The sequence below is a fragment of the Danio rerio genome, chromosome 23 (genome assembly GCF_049306965.1).
Source record: "Danio rerio strain Tuebingen ecotype United States chromosome 23, GRCz12tu, whole genome shotgun sequence".
NCBI classification, from domain to species: Eukaryota; Metazoa; Chordata; class Actinopteri; order Cypriniformes; family Danionidae; genus Danio; species Danio rerio.
The window spans coordinates 5,234,851-5,250,957 of record NC_133198.1 but is presented as its reverse complement, the minus strand read 5'-3'; the positions used below and the strand labels follow the sequence as shown (position 1 = coordinate 5,250,957).

The 16,107-nt window shown below is 37.6% G+C and overlaps 2 protein-coding genes across 4 annotated transcripts in view; one reads left to right on the top strand and one right to left on the bottom strand.

The window, feature by feature from the left end:
• The window catches only part of lgr6 (leucine-rich repeat containing G protein-coupled receptor 6), a 157,125-nt gene extending 150,344 nt beyond the window's left edge, over positions 1–6,781 (top strand). The window contains exons 17-18 of one of the 2 annotated variants that reach the window (NM_001423839.1): positions 2,132–2,212; positions 4,858–6,781. In NM_001423839.1, coding sequence (NP_001410768.1) covers positions 2,132–2,212; positions 4,858–6,122 — 1,346 coding nt within the window. In that variant the 3' untranslated portion in view covers positions 6,123–6,781. The remainder of the gene's footprint in view (positions 1–2,131; positions 2,213–4,857) is intronic. The other variant, XM_073937934.1, reaches the window with a different exon arrangement.
• A 489-nt stretch (positions 6,782–7,270) lies between these two features.
• On the bottom strand, positions 7,271–15,992 carry zgc:194242. 2 transcript variants are annotated; one of them, XM_068216644.2, is made up of 3 exons: positions 15,762–15,965; positions 12,681–13,118; positions 7,271–11,766 (listed from the first exon to the last, which is right to left on the bottom strand). In XM_068216644.2, exons 2-3 carry the CDS (start codon positions 13,114–13,116, stop codon positions 11,570–11,572), a joined length of 633 nt encoding a protein of 210 aa, XP_068072745.2. In that variant the 5' UTR covers positions 13,117–13,118; positions 15,762–15,965; the 3' UTR covers positions 7,271–11,569. The 2 variants fall into 2 exon arrangements, with proteins under 2 accessions (XP_068072745.2, NP_001122287.1); NM_001128815.1 differs by having other exon boundaries at positions 11,534–11,766; positions 15,958–15,992.
• Positions 15,993–16,107: the final 115 nt, after the last annotated feature.

The window sequence follows — 16,107 nt, the reverse complement described above, 5'->3', positions numbered from 1 at the left end:
AGTTTCATGCAATTTCGGGTGTTTCATTTTTATCTTTCGACTTCTGTTGTAAGTTGAAACCGCATGGCGAACAGAAAGAAAATCCTCCGCATTTCGTGACTCGGTGTTCCTTTAAGGTGATGAAATCGCTGCTTAGGCTACACGGTAGACTTTTAATAAGAGTATAATCTTAATCATATTAAAATCGGAGTATTGGTGTCTTATGTAAATGTACTCAGAAAGTCTCTGGAGAAGTTGCGAGCTGTCAAAGACAGGGCATTACTCTGCCTTTTAGCATGAGCCCTCCAAGTTTAGCGTGTTTCCTCATTAAACGCAATGAAAGTGTATGCTTCGCGTTGTTGTGTCAGAATCCTTGTGAAATACAGTAATACTTTAGAACGCTTAGTTTAAGCAAATTTGATGAACGCGATCATGCGTGTTGAAACTGAAGGGAGTCGCTCCAGTGCGTTGTGTGTGTGACTGTGTCAGGCCCGTTGAGGGGTGTCAGAGGTGGAGTGAGCGACGTATCTGAGTAGGGGTGTGTGCGCACGAGACATACCTGAAGGACGGTGGGGGTGAGTCGCGCGCGACATACCTGAAGAGCTAGGAGGGATGCGGTGGAGAGGGGTGTGCAATGTATTTAAGGACCGGTTTGCGAGATATTATCATTCATTTGCGGGCATCCGGGAGTCTCTTTGCATTTGCGGGATACTCCTAGTCTAAGCAACTGGATGAATGTAAAGGAGGACTAAGCAAAATTGTTTCTACTTTATAATTAATGTTCTCAACTCACAGCAATAAAACTTTACAATGGGTGCAACTGTTTGTATTCAATTGTTTATTATTATAATTTTCCATTTTCCATTTCTGTAATTCCTGTATTTTGGCTTTTTTTGCAGTCCACTTAGAATCCAACATGGAAATCAGTGTTTTTTTATTGGCATTGATTGTTTTGAAATTCAAATGGCATTAACATGCCTGTGTTTTAATTTCTGTAATAATTATGGCTGTCAAGCCAGGATCTTGATGGTTTATTGTGGGTATGTTGTTTACATGAAGAAATCTGTGTTACAAGTTAAACAAAAAATATAACAAACAATTATATTTTGAATTTAAATAGTTTTTGTCTTGCGTTTACATTAATTTTACATTTGAATAGCCAAAATTACAAGTTTCAGTATTTTAAATGCGATTAATTGCAATTAATTTTTTTAAAAGGTGCGATTAGTTCATTTTTTTTAATCGATTGACAGCACTAATATATATATATATATATATATATATATATATATATATATATATATATATATATATATATATATATATATATATATATATATATATATATATATATGTAGTTAATGTAATGGTCTGTTCACCATTTGAATAGACATGGTAACAGCTAGATGAAACCAGCTTGTTGAGTCTAAATGATTTGAGTTAATCATGGAAAGTTTCCAAACTTCAATACTGTGTTGTATCAAGTCACTCAAGCTTGTACAGTTAACATTTTATCAAAGTCCCTGTAGACAAAAATGAAAACACTGGCCTTACGCAAACACGTTCCTAAAATGAAAGGAACATAAAAGCATCACTTGTCGTGGTTTTCCACAGAGTGAGTGAATGTGTGTCTATTTTTATCTGCTCTCTTCTATCTGCCAGCCTCTTCATCTTTAATTAGCACAGTAGAAACATGTCAGGGCCTTTCCGTAACCGCAGGTATTTGACAGATTAAATAAAATGTGCCGTTTCTCCATGCATTCCTCGATGCGATCTGATCAGGTTTCAGACTTGAAAGGAGTTCTCCATAATTACACTCCATAGGAAATTAGATAAACATTAACAATTCAAGGTCCAAAACACACCATTTGGCTTATCACGAAATAACAAAATCAGAACGCGAACAAAGCCTGATGATTGATTGCACAACAAAAAAGAAATGGAAAGTTGCTACTGAGATGTGCATGGTGTTGAATGGTGCTAAAGCCCTTAGATAAATTAATCCATTCCAGCAGACTTTAAGTCACGTGGTGATTTATCTTCTGCCGGACTAAGTGCATCATGCCATCTCGGACACTGAAGACTATTCCATCATACTGTCGTACGTGTATAAATTGAAGGTGCCTCATGTTTTACATGTGTTCATTTGCAGATGACCTTGACTTAGAAGAATTCCAGTTAGCGATTGAAGAGTCCAAGCTACAGACCAGCATACAGTGCACCCCCATCCCAGGTAAATTCAATCCACATCAACTCCAGTTTTATGAACGAATGCCACCAAGACTACAAAGGCCTGTTCAAATGAATCAACAATCATGTTAAAGGAAGATGTATTTGCAACCAAAATGTGTCTTGCTCCAGTTACACTCTGAGAGGGACCTGAACTGGAATTTCCTGCATGGGAGTTGGACAAGCTCACAAAGACATGAAATACTTAAGTCTTTAGGTTCAGTCACTAGTGCAGCTCTAAAGGCCATTTTTGGATGGTTTACTCACACAGCTTCTTCTAGCCTGGGGTCCGTTCTTCGTACCTCGCTTAAATGATCTAAGTTGATTTGGCAGATCCTGGATCTGTTCATCTCGATAACTGTTCTCTCGCTAATTTGGTTCTTCAAACAAGTTCGCGAATCAGATTAGAATGTCTGGATGAACTGATCTGAGATCGCTGCATGTGTTGTGAAGGACAGATCTATTGATCCTCGAAATCATGATCAGCAATGCAGCGATTGGCTTAATGCGTAATGACATCATCTGATTAATATTCAATTATCCATGTGAGCAAAATTACATCAAATTAGCAGTAAACCGTTTGTTAAATATGACATGCAAGAACCTTCCACATTTGTTGTGAGCTGCAGGCTTTACACTTTCATGTGTCAAGAGTATTCATCATGTATTTCAATGCATATCAGTGTATTTAGTTCTACATTTAGAAAATATTTTCTTTATTATAGTAGCCGTTTTTTTAATCAGTGTAAAGAATAACTGGATGTTTACAAAAGCATTTTGGTATTGGTAAAGGTGTCTGCAACTTTTGTGAAGCATCAAATCACTGCATATTAACTGTCAAAACATGTTTATGATTGCATGTATTATTGCTTTTAAAAAAAGTCACATATATGTACTAATAGTTACTATTTTCCCAAGTGCATAAAACTACTACTGTAGAAAATATCAGCATTTAGTACATACTGTCAATCTGCCTAGCAGGTTTGATGCTATGACAACAACTCTCGGATCAGCTTTGAAAAACCAAACGATCCTGGGGTCCGTTCTTCGTACGTGGATTACTCAGTTAGCTGGATTTGGATATTGACGATTTGACACGATCCAGGATCGTTTCGTTCTTCAAAGCTGATCCGAGAGTTGTTGTCATGGCAACAGTTCTGCTAGGTCAAACCTGATCGGGAGCAGGTTCAAATCATATAAACAGGATTAGATCGGCTCAGTTCAAGCAAAGATAATACAGAAAGTATGTACCGAGTTATGATATTTTCTTACAGTAAAAGTTATATACACTTGGGAAAATAGTACATATTTTTTAACTATATATATAAAAGTTATAGTCATTAATAAAATAAATAAAGTTATACATATTAATAAAACGTATGCAATCTGCACCCTCGAAATGAAAATACAAAGACTGCCACCTGGTGGTGCAAAGAGAAAACTTATTGATATGAACTTTTTAGATCGCGTTAGTACAAATTATGTATGATAGAAATGCACAATATGTGACTTTTTTAAAAAGCAATAATACATTTATGCAGTGATAAACATGTTTTGACAGTTAATATGCCAGTGATGCTTCACAAAAGTTGCTGACGCCTTTACCAATACCAAAATGCTTTTGGAAACAACCAGTTATTCTTTACACCGATTAAAAAACGGTTACTATAATAAAGAAAATCTTTTCTAAATGAAGAACTAAATACATTGATTTGCATTGAAATACATGATGAATACTCTTGTCTTGACAAATGAAAGTGTAAAGCCTGCAGCTCACAACAAATGTGAAGTTACTGCGAGTCATATTTAACAAGCCGTTTACTGCTAATTTGATGTAATTTTGCTCACATGGATAATTGAATATTAATCAGATGATGTCATTACGCTGCTGTGCCGTCAGCCAATCGTTGCATTGCTGATCATGATTTCTAGGATCGATAGATCTGTCCTTAACAACAAACGCAGCAATCTCAAATCAGTTTATCCAGACATTCTAATCTGATTCGCGAACTTGTTTGGAGAACCAAATTAGCCAGAGATCAGTTATCAAGATTAAAAGATCCAGGATCTGCCAAATCATCTTAGATCATTTAAGCAAGGTACGAAGAACGGACCCCTGGATCGTGTCAAATCGTCAATATCCAAATCCAGCTAACTGAGAACTAAGAACTGACCCCTGGCCTAAACCTAAACTCCTAGTCATAGCACTAATTTAACACTCCAATTCTACTCACACTGATTGACCAGGATTTGTCTTTTATTGTAGACCACAGTCAATTAATAATATGTTAGCTTTGTTTAAAATCAATATATTGCTTATAATGATGTCTTCAACAGAGAAGTGAATTGCACCGATTTTCACAATGAATCATTGTAACTGACTCTATCATGTCCCATGCTGCGTCACGTTGATGTGCACAGCCTCCAATTAATCACTAACTCTGGTTACCCGAGTTAACTGGGAACGTTTACAGTATATCAAGCTACAACTTAACTCAACTCTGCCACCCGGAGTTTGTTTTGTGTAATAGACTTCCATTAAACTTTACCTCTAAACCTTCTTTAGGTGTCACAGAACGTATAATTAGTATAACTTAAATAGACATACAAATGTATAATGGAATATAAATTCTGTTTCAACCCTTTTAGGTCCATTCAAACCATGTGATAACCTGTTTGACAGTTGGGTGGTACGACTTGGCATGTGGCTCATTTCTTTGGTCTCGCTGATGGGAAACAGCCTTCTGATCCTGACAGTCTTCACATCCCCCAGCTATCTCTCTCCTGTTAAGTTCATCATTGGAACCATCAGTGGTGCCAACCTGCTAACAGGCCTATGCACTGGAACCTTAGCTTTAGTTGATGCCCGGACATTTGGAGAGTTTGCCCTGCATGGCGCTCAGTGGGAAATGGGTGCAGGTTGCCGAGCAGTAGGCTTTCTTTCAGTGCTGGCCTCAGAGGGCTCCATACTCTTCCTGACTTTGGCCGCAGTGCAGTGCAGTGTGTCTGTCTCATGTGCCCGCGCTTACGGAAAGTCACCATCTTTGGGAAGTGTCCGAGCCGCTGCAGTTGCATGCTTGGCACTTTCGCTTGCAGTCGCTGCTTTGCCACTAATTGGGGTCGGAGAGTACGGGGCAACTCCACTCTGCATGCCATCACCCCTACCAGATGGAGAACCTTCCACACTGGGATTCATGGTTGCTCTCATAATGATGAACTCTTTGTGTTTCCTGGTGATCACTGGAACTTACATCAAGTTGTACTGGGACCTGATGAAGGGCGACTTTGACAGCATTTGGGATTGTGCCATGATTAAGCATGTGGCCTGGCTCATCTTCACCAACTGCCTGCTCTACTGCCCCGTTGCCTTCCTCACCTTCTCCTCCCTTCTAAGCCTCTTTCCGGTAAGTGAGGAGGTTGTCAAATCTGTCGTCCTAGTGCTTTTGCCTCTTCCAGCAAGCATCAACCCTTTGCTGTACCTTCTCTTCAATCCACACTTCCGTGAAGACATGCGTCTCCTTTTGAGCAGAGCTCACCTCAATCATGATCGCAACCTGGATTCCTTTGTCTCAGTTGACACAGAGAAAAGCTCCTATGACTCCACTCAAGCCCTGGTGTCTTTTGCCACTGAAGCAGATGGAGTGTTTGAAAGTTTGTCAGTCCCAAACCCTGAGACAGTTGCCCGGTTTACATGCCCACCCTCAGTGGCTCTGATTCCATGCCAGATGCAGATGAAACCATCAACAGACAGGGAGAACACTGGAGAGAATCTGATCAGATCAGCACCAGGACTCATTGCCAAAGAGCAGGAGCACATTAGAAGCAGTGGAGTGGACACTCAGAATGGCACCTCCATCTTCTCTGGAGCATACCACTCCACAGGTCCTTCAGCTCATTCTCAGGTCTTTACCTAAACTGTAGTTATTTTAAGGTCCTCTGAGTGTGAGAAGTCACAAACCCACAAATGAAATAAGTCTGAAAACCTACAGAGCTAATGATCAATGAACTGATTAATCTTGGGACTATACATAACCATAATGTCCCAACTGCTAGATGGCATTGTACAAATAATCAAATAAAAGACGAGACAAGAAAAGCATTACATTTTGTGCTCCACTCACATAAAGATACAAAACCTGTCACTGGGGTTGTATCTTTTCAAAAGATGCATTTTTGTACATAACAGGTCCACATTGGTACCTAATAAGTACAAATGTGTACATTAAAGGTACGTTTATTTCTGTGTACAATCGAGTGGGTCGTTCAATAATTTAAGCAGCGATGGTCAAAAACAAATTTGCATATATATTTTTTGTAACTTTGTAAACTGTTTGTGTAATTAGGATTAAAGGAATGTTACAGGTTAAATATTGCTACCATTTGAGGAATACTGGTGATTCTTAAAGAAAACAGCATCTTGTTTTACTCAACACTTTAGTAAAAATAAATAATACATGAATAAAGGAAGTTTTGAAGGCAAAGAACTTCAGTATGAACAGACAAATTCTAGAAAATGGTGACAGTCAATACACAATACAGAATTTTTACAATAGAAATGTAGATTAAATTAGTTTTTTAAAAAAAGAACAGCAGGTCACATCACATCTAGAACTAGAAATGATACTGTTGAACCATTTTCTGATATTTTTATTCATTTATCATTAACAAAAAAACAGACCACCATTACAAATTAATCAAGGTTTAAAAAGAGTTCGGCTGCGTTCGAAATCACATACTTCCATACTATACCCCTACTGAAAAAAACAGCTTAAACCAGCCTTAGCTGGTTGACCAGCCTGGTTTTAGAGTGGTTTTGGCCACTTCCAGGCTGGTCTCCAGGCATTTCCAGCCTGGTCTTAGCTGGTCAGGCTGTAAAATTACCAGCTAAAACCAGCTTGACCAGCCTGGTTTAAGCTGAACAAAGCTGGTTTTGGCTGTGCTCCCAGCCTGGCTAGGCTGGTCATTTTCCAGGTTGACCAGCCTGGAAGTGGCCAAAACCCCTCTAAAACCAGCCAACCAGCCTAGGCTGGTGTAAGCTGTTTTTTTTTTTTTTTTTCAGTAGGGACAGTAGGCTAAAATCAGTATGCGAGCAGAGTAGTATGTCCGAATTCATAGAATTCGAAAATCAGTATGCGAGAAGTACCCGCATGACACTACTTCTGGCGAGATTCTGCGCATTCCATGCACGCTGCGCTATGCCATGATACCCCATGAGAGAATTCATGAATGGGAGTAAAGCGACGCAACTGATGCGGGTAGGTCACGTGGCCATGACAATATGGCGGATGTAGTACATCCGAATTCCATTTATACTTCTCCCATTCATACTGTATAGAACCTACTTTTCTTAAGGTTGAGTTGTACATTTAAATTCAAATGCAGTACCTACTGAGTAGTAGGCGGTTTCGGACGCAGCCCTAGTGTTTCAAGTGAGAGATTAATATATTTACCAATCTTGGTTGTGTTCAGGTCATCACATACGATACATTACCATAATGTTGGTTATGAATACCCAGAAATTAATTTACATCTCACTCTTATGCATTAATTTCCATGTGCATGTAAATCACTTGCCCCTAATGAAAAAAAATGTGTGGTAAAGTAAATATCGATGTCCATTGTTGGAAAATGTATAGCGTCTTGAGCAAAGGTGCTTAAGTGTAAGGCCAGAAACATACTCTCTGCAAGTACTCGTAAGGCTTGCCAAACTCTCTACTGAACATTATTAACATGCTTATCTCCAAATACCAGTGACATGAATTCAGATAGCAAGCTATAAACATGTTGACAACTAATTTTATCTGATTGATTTGTTGTTCTGCCAGGAAAGATGTAGTTCTGTACAAAAATGTTCCATTGTTGTAAATAACTACTGCTATTCCACCAGGAAAGATGTTATCCGGTACAAAAAGTTTCACTGTGGTAATTCAGAAAACCGAACTTCAACTCTGAAAACTCTACTGACACAATCTGCAAGAACTTATGTTAAACTGCTTTGACACAATCTACATTGTGAAAGCGCTATAGAAATAAAGATGAATTGTCGAGGATTGAATTCAAACCATAACCTACCTGAGAACTCTGAGAATGCAATACAAGAAATATCTAAATACTAAAAATCAAGCTTGTGTAGCTAGAAGCATTAGCACTTCTGCACTTGCATAGAGTATGTTTCAGCCTCACAACATTGTTTTTTTTTTATTTACTTCATAGATGAACACGTGAATATATATTGAACATGCTATAAACTGAAGAAATGAAAAGAACTGAGTGATTTGATTAGGTTGGAATAAAGCTTGGTCCGGATCTTTTACAGATTGTAAAGTAGGCTAGCTATTGTATTGTAAAATATAACTACCTCTGATCTAGCATGCTATACCTTTTTTTATCCTTGTTGATTTCTATTCTTTTTATATTAAATGTATATTAAAATGTAATTTTTATATTGAAATTTTAAGATCTTTGTACAACAGACTATTCTGGATGTAAATATTTTCATATTTCTGTATACATGTGATAAAGAATGATTTAATAAAGTTATTAGTTTCATAATTGTATGCCTTGATGACTACTGAACTGAATGCCAATTCACACTTTTAAATCATTTGCAATGTTCTTATCAACGACAATACGTATGAATTCAGGGAGAAAAGAGAGAAGACAAAAGAATAAAATAACAATGGCTCCCCGCAGTGGTAAAGATTGGCAATAACAATAATCTTGAGCTGGAGCTAAGAGACATTCATTCTTTTTCTTGTCGGCTTAGTCCCTTTATTAAACTGGGGTCGCCACAGCGGAATGAACCGCCAACTTATCCAGCAAGTTTTTACGCAGCAGATGCCCTTCCAGCCGCAACCCATCTCTGGGAAACATCCACACACACATTCACACAGACACTCGTACCCAATTCACCTGTACCGCATGTCTTTGGACTGTGCGGGGGAAACCAGAGCACCCAGAGGAAACCCACGCGAAGGCAGGGAGAACATGCAAACTCTACACATAAACACCAACTGAGCCAAGGTTCGAACCAGCGACCTTCTTGCTGTGAGGCAACAGCACTACCTACTAGTCCACTGCCTTATTGCCATACTGAAGCAATTCTTTACCATTATGGAGGACCAGGAGTGCCCGACTGCCCGTTAGAAATAAGATCAAAGAAATAAATAATCAATTTAATTAGTGAAGCATACTAATAAATTACAATTTTAATTAACAAATAATGGACAAATAAATAGACGTATTTAAATGTTTATTTAAATTGCTTTAATAAAGCAATAAAATTATGCATTTAAAAATAACTTTTAAATGTATTAGTAAATAGACAACTTCATAGAGGTTTATTTCATTCATGTTTTAAAACTAATTGATTAAACAATACAAATGTATATTTATAGATTATTTTCAATGCATTTGAAAGCACAAGTTAAGTACCTTTTTAAAAGACATTTGACAGATGTTTTTCTCTCTTTATTTGTCACTTGCTTTTCTTTTCCTTTTGCTGCTTTTCTTCAGTTGAAAATAAATTGAGTAAAAGGTGCCATTGGACTGTCCACACGTGGGAACAACCCCCTCAACTTTCTCCTCAAGCCGAGTCATTCAGTGTTGCCAGATGAACGAAAATAGAGTGGAGGAACTATGATGTCAATTTGTATACAAAAACCTGGAAGCGAGTTAGCATTTTAGCAGTTTTGCATCCCTCCCCTGCTGAAAAATCCAGCTTAAACCAGCCTAGGATGGTTGGCTGGTTTTAGCTGATCGACCAGCCTGGTTTTAGAGGGGTTTTGGCCATTTCCAGGCTGGTTTCCAGCCATTACCAGCCTGGTCTTAGCTGGTCAGGATAGGAGATGACCAGCTAAAACCAGCTTCACCAGCCTAGCCAGGCTGGGAGCCCAGCTAAAACCAGCTTTGTCTAGCTTAAACCAGGCTGGTCAAGTTAGTTTTAGCTGGTCATTTTCCAGCCTGACCAGCTTAAACCAGGCTGGAAATGGCTGGAAACCAGCCTGGAAATGGCCAAAACCCCTCTAAAACCAGACTGGTCGACCAGCTAAAACCAGCCAACCAGCCTAGGCTGGTTTAAGCTGGATTTTTCAGCAGGATCGTCCCAAAGTCAATGTTTTTTTTCAATGTGATTTCAGTTAAATCGCTTAAATATGGTACGTGGCTAACACAAGCTCAAGATACTTTCCTGTTTTATTCTACGACATAAAACACATCAGTTTCATCATTAATTTTTAATCATTTGTTTTAATTAAACGATATTATGAAGATACTGCTTACCAGTGCAGCCTGTCTCTGTCCTGCTCTCAGTAATGTAAATGTGTCAATAAATGTGTAAAAATACACACATATTAACTGTCATTTTAACGTGATCAGGTAAATTTTTGGCTTTTTTTTTTTTTGTCTTAACAGCAATATTTACACTCCTCCATAAAATGTCAAGCATATGTGATGGTACGGTCTGCTTTTTGCTGTACTTAGTGATATAAAAAGAATATTGAATGTTGTTCTTGATCCATGATGGAACTTGCACGCATTTGATAGACTTATTCCTCACGCCTCATTTCTGTCGTCGGTTAAAGTAAGCGGGTTGTGTGCAAGCGAGTGATACACTTATTTAAATGTCTTATGATAATACTATGTAGGCACATTTATACTTAGTTTTAAAACTTTTACAACAACCGTAAAGCAAAACAGATGTATTTCCCACGTAAAAACAATCCAAAAGGTACGTACTTCTATGTGTTTTTGCGTATTTATTAGTTTATAAAATATAGTGTGCATTATAATATAATAAACAGAAAGATTAACTCTTTGTCATAGACAATATTTCTAAAAATAAGCGTGAAAAGTTGTCTGTAGCAGGGTGGTGCTGACGTCACAGACGAGCGCCCCGAAGGCAATAGTCCGTTTAGTCCAATGTTAGCTTTTCAATTCTTGCATTAGCATTTAAGACCTAAAAGTGCTCAAAGTTGTATTTTGGAGTGAAGATTATACGGCTGGACAAAACGTGTAAGTGTAATGAACAGCATTTATACACAGAGCTTATTATTTGCAATCTTCGAAAAACCTATGGGAAAATCCTTAGGGAAAATAAAAGGGATTTTATAGAGCGAACCAGTTTCACGCTAGCAGCCGATTAGCCTACAAGGTGACATCATAGTTCCTCCACCCTATAGTGGATGAATTACAGTGAATGAGAAATAAATAAAGGAGAATGATTGGTTTACCCAAAAGATTAATTCAAAAAGATCTATTAGTTAGTATTTTTCTAGATATTTGTCTGATTTCATTCACCCCCCTGTCCAAGATATTAACTCATTCTGGACAAGGTTCATTTTGAGCCCTGCTAATTATAAAATTACTTCCTAGCAGTGGCAAAAATAGCTTGAAAATGTATTAGTTTGTCTCTGTTGTCCTCCAATCGAACATCTGTGAATCCGCACGACTGCAGTGCATCCATGTAGACCTCAGGATTCCAAATTTTTCCATTGAGAGCTCTTCTAGAAATTGTTCTTTTAAGACTATCCAGCCTTAGAGTCGTGACCATAATTCCACCTGGAGGAAAAGAAAAAATAAAGATGTTTGTCCGAAATTATGCATCAGTTTTTTATTTGTGTATTTTTGTATACAATACAAAAAAAATCACAAATGTAAATATTTGGGAAATATAACAATATTACAGCCGACTTCTTTGCGTTCCCTCCCCTCTTGACATCAAGCTTGGATTCATAAATTCAGTTTTTGTTCTGTCTTTGTTCCTTCCATTTATGTAGCGCTTTTCTGAACACTGGACAGCACTTAAATAATTTTTTTTGGGGGGGTGGGGGGGGGTCTCCTCATCCAGCAGCATCCACCTGGATGAGGCGATGGCAGCCCTATTTCACCAGATGGCACACCACACACCTGATTGATGGGGAGGAGACAGAGTGATGAAGCCAATTATGATATGGGGATGGTTAGGAGGCCATGACTGACAGAGGCCAGTGGTCAAATTTGGCCAGCATGCCAGGGTTAAACCCCTACGCTTTTTTTGTTTTTGTTTTGAAGGACATTCTGGAATTTTTAATGACCACAGAGTCAGGACCTCGTTCAATGTCTCATCTGAAAGACGAATAAGAACAACCAATTGAATATGGAAAACACACTCCAAATTTACAACCTAACAAGAGGCGAAGTATACTTTTAAAATTGTGGAGAGGAGATGCAGGTCTGGCTGTAGTCCTGTACGAAATTGGTAGATGCAGAGAGTCCATGTAAACATACTCAACGTTCTGAGCTATATGGCTTCTAAGTTCCCAACACATTTCAGCCTGCTCTAAAATAAACAAAGGCTGCATTTACACTGCAGATCTTAATGGTCAATTCCGATTTTGTGACTGTATCCGATTTTTTGATGACCTGCTTACATCATCTTTTAAAAGTGACTCTTTGTCTTTGTCCAAAACAATTATCTAAGAAGAGTTTCTCACCTGGTTTCATCACTCTGTGAATCACACTGGCTCCTGCTTTCATATCAGGCCAGAAGTAATAACAATTACAGTGAAACACTTTGTCAACAGTGTTTTCCTCTATCGGCATAGCCATCAAATCACTGCAATACAGCTCAACTTTTCCTCTGGAGATCTGCTCCTTCATACGCTTGCTGGCCATCTCATGCATGTATTGTGAATGGTCCACACCGAACAGTTTCCCTTCTGGGCCCGTGAGAAGCTGCGAAGCGTAATGCAGTCCAAAACCTGGCCCGTGACAGAGCTCCAGAACTGTGTTATTGGGTTCAATGTTGCATAATTTAACCGCGTTCTCCTCCAGTACCTGATTGTGCCATTTAAAGAACTTGCTTACCAACCATCCAGATAAGGAGTATGTAGGGTGACCCAACTGTTTGCCCACTTGGTTTGGCAGCATTTCTATTCACACACAAACACACAAAAACTTTTAGAACATCTGCAATGAAATAAGTAGAGAACTGAAAAGAAACACATTCTGTCATTTATTTACTCATACTCCACACTCCTTACTTTAGAATAGTTACTTTAGAATAACGTCTCAACAAGCTAATAACTAATACTTTTCTAATATATTAACTCACACTTTACAGATCAGTTGTTCACAATTTGTTAACCATCTACTAATACCAGTAAAACTTTGTAGAACAGCAAATGGATGGAACAAGTTCAAGCTACAGAAATTTGATGTGATTTTTAAAATATAAAATGTTTGTACCCTAATCTTGCTCCACTCATAAGCTTGTAATGTGCTGTATTTCACCAAGAAACTCCACAGGTGAAATGTTGAACATTGTGTTTAATGTATAGAAACACACATACTGAGCCATCACATGGCAGAACAGCAGTATACAACACAATACAAACCCATAAGGTTTGAGCTCAAAAACAAAATAAATAAATAAATATTTGATTTAAAAAGTTCTACAAAAGTTTCACTGGTATTATTAGATGGTAAACAAACTCTAAACAACTGATCTTTGAAGTGTGAGTTCATGTATTAGTTAAGTGTTAGTTATTAGCTTATGCATGTTATTAAGACGTTATTCTAAAGTTGCAACTATTTATCGTTTGCTAACACTTAATAAATAAAGAATAGTTGCAACTTTTGAATAACGTCCCAATAACATATATAAACTATTAACTGATACTTAACAAGTCTTTAGTAAGTAATTTACTAACAGCTTGTTTATGATCTGTTACTAATTTATTAGGTTTTATAGTTATAAAACATTAAAATACAGTTAACAAGTCTTTTAGAACTTGTTAACTAGCTTGTAAGTTATTTATTGGCTATTTATAAGGCACAATTATAAATAATTAACAAACTAAGAACTATTATTTAAAAATAACTCAACTAACGGTTTATTAATGATCTATTAACTAGTTATAACGGATAGTTATTCTAAAGTGTTACCGTTGCTGTGGGACAAAGCGAGACAAATTCAACTTATCATTATACATATTATCATTAGGCCTACCAATGGCGCCTGCAGCCGTACGGCTGTACGCACTGCGTATACTTACCATAAGAGGGCGGGAATTAATGCCGCTTTCTATTTATTTATGTGTGACCTAATTCAAATTGATTATTAAAAAGTATACACTACAGCTGCCTGCTTTTCCACTATCGTGCCCAATCGTTCTAGGTACAATTCGGTATGGTTATGGTTGTTTCTCCACTGAGCCTGGAACGGCGCGTCACGATTACAAACTGTTCTAGGCCTGGAATTCTAGTTCCGTGCTGACAGATTCTGTGTGTTGACATCACGGCTTTGTTGCCAAGCTACCACAGCTGGCTCAGCAGAAGCGCGCTAGTTATCAGACATCTACAGGTGAACAACACTATTTAATATATAAATAAAAAACGATACAGGTGGTAACGTTCATCTCTCAAGTCTTCTATCGGGTCTAAGTCATTCGTTCCTCACAGGCCAATCATATGCGTTTAGAGCCGGAAAAAGAATTGAATTGAAAGGTGAACTAATTATCCTGGCTCTTAACGACTCTGACTGTGTACATTGGTTAAGATTATATGTGACTGCCAGTGTAACGTGAACGAATCACTGACATTTGAAGACATGAAGAGGTGAGCTGAGCAAAGAGACAACAATACCTTCATTGACAAAAGAGCAGGTAAACATTGAATTTTTTTCTCCTTCTTATAGTGTTCTATTTATGACTTATTTGTCATGTGATTAACCTTTTAGGCTAGTTGTAGATGTGTTTGGAAGCAATTCGTAACATTTTAATAATATTTTGGCAAACTGAACCAAATGAACGAAATGACTCAAAAAACGATTCGTTCATCTCGATGAACGAGACTCAAACATCCGAGTCAGTAAAATGATCCGAACTTCCCATCACTATTACCAACATGTTGGCAATCATGATACAGTCACTAAATTAGGTAGATTCATCTATTTATATTTAGTTTTTACACTTCCTTTACAATAAAGGAACGCCAATCAAAAGCTTAACAATGAAATTAGATAAAAGACAAATTTCTGATAACTGAAAAAAAAGTGACAGTAGAGCTACAACACGTATTTGTATGGACCAACATACAAAATAAAAATTAAATTAACAAGCTACAATCTGAGACACTTTGCAATTTTGTCCCCATTGACAATAAACTTAAGTTATTAAATGCACATTTCTCCCACTGTTCCACATTCTTAATCATATTTGATCATGTGGGACAACAAAAAAAAAAGTTTGAAAAAAAAAAAATTTTTTTTACACTCAATACATATTGATAACAAGCATGATTTGAAATAATTGGGAACATTGCCTTGTTTATGTCTTTAACATTTGTCAAAGTCCTGTAACTGACCTTGTCATGCAATTTGCAGGAGAGCTTATTGATTGACAGGCGTGTACGTGAGAATGCATGTGCGTTTATAAGAGAGATTGTGTACAGAACATTGCATCATCTCTGTAGCTGGCTGGTTTACCTAGCTTCTAGCTATTATGTGCTTATGCTATTTTTGTTACCTCCAGCAGTCCATATTAACACCCATTTCTCACTTTGGCATATATTACCTCTTGTTGTTAAAGTTAGTCTTTAAATGCATATTTCTCCAACTTCAAGACTGTCCCAGATTACCCAAACCATGCTGTCCCACATTCTTGCTTCTTGACTGACAAAGACGGTACCATTTCATGATTATAAAACAAAAATACATGTAGCCTACAGTATTGCAAACATAACCGATTTACTCAAAAACAACCAGCCTACCTGTAACTTATTACTGCCTGCTCCGAGACTAGTTGTAGATACTGGTCGGCTATAGTTATGTAATAAGGGATCATGTGCAAATTCCTCCCCCTGGGACACCGGGAGACTTTCTGATTTGCATTAATTGTGATTTATAAAAAAAAATAAAAA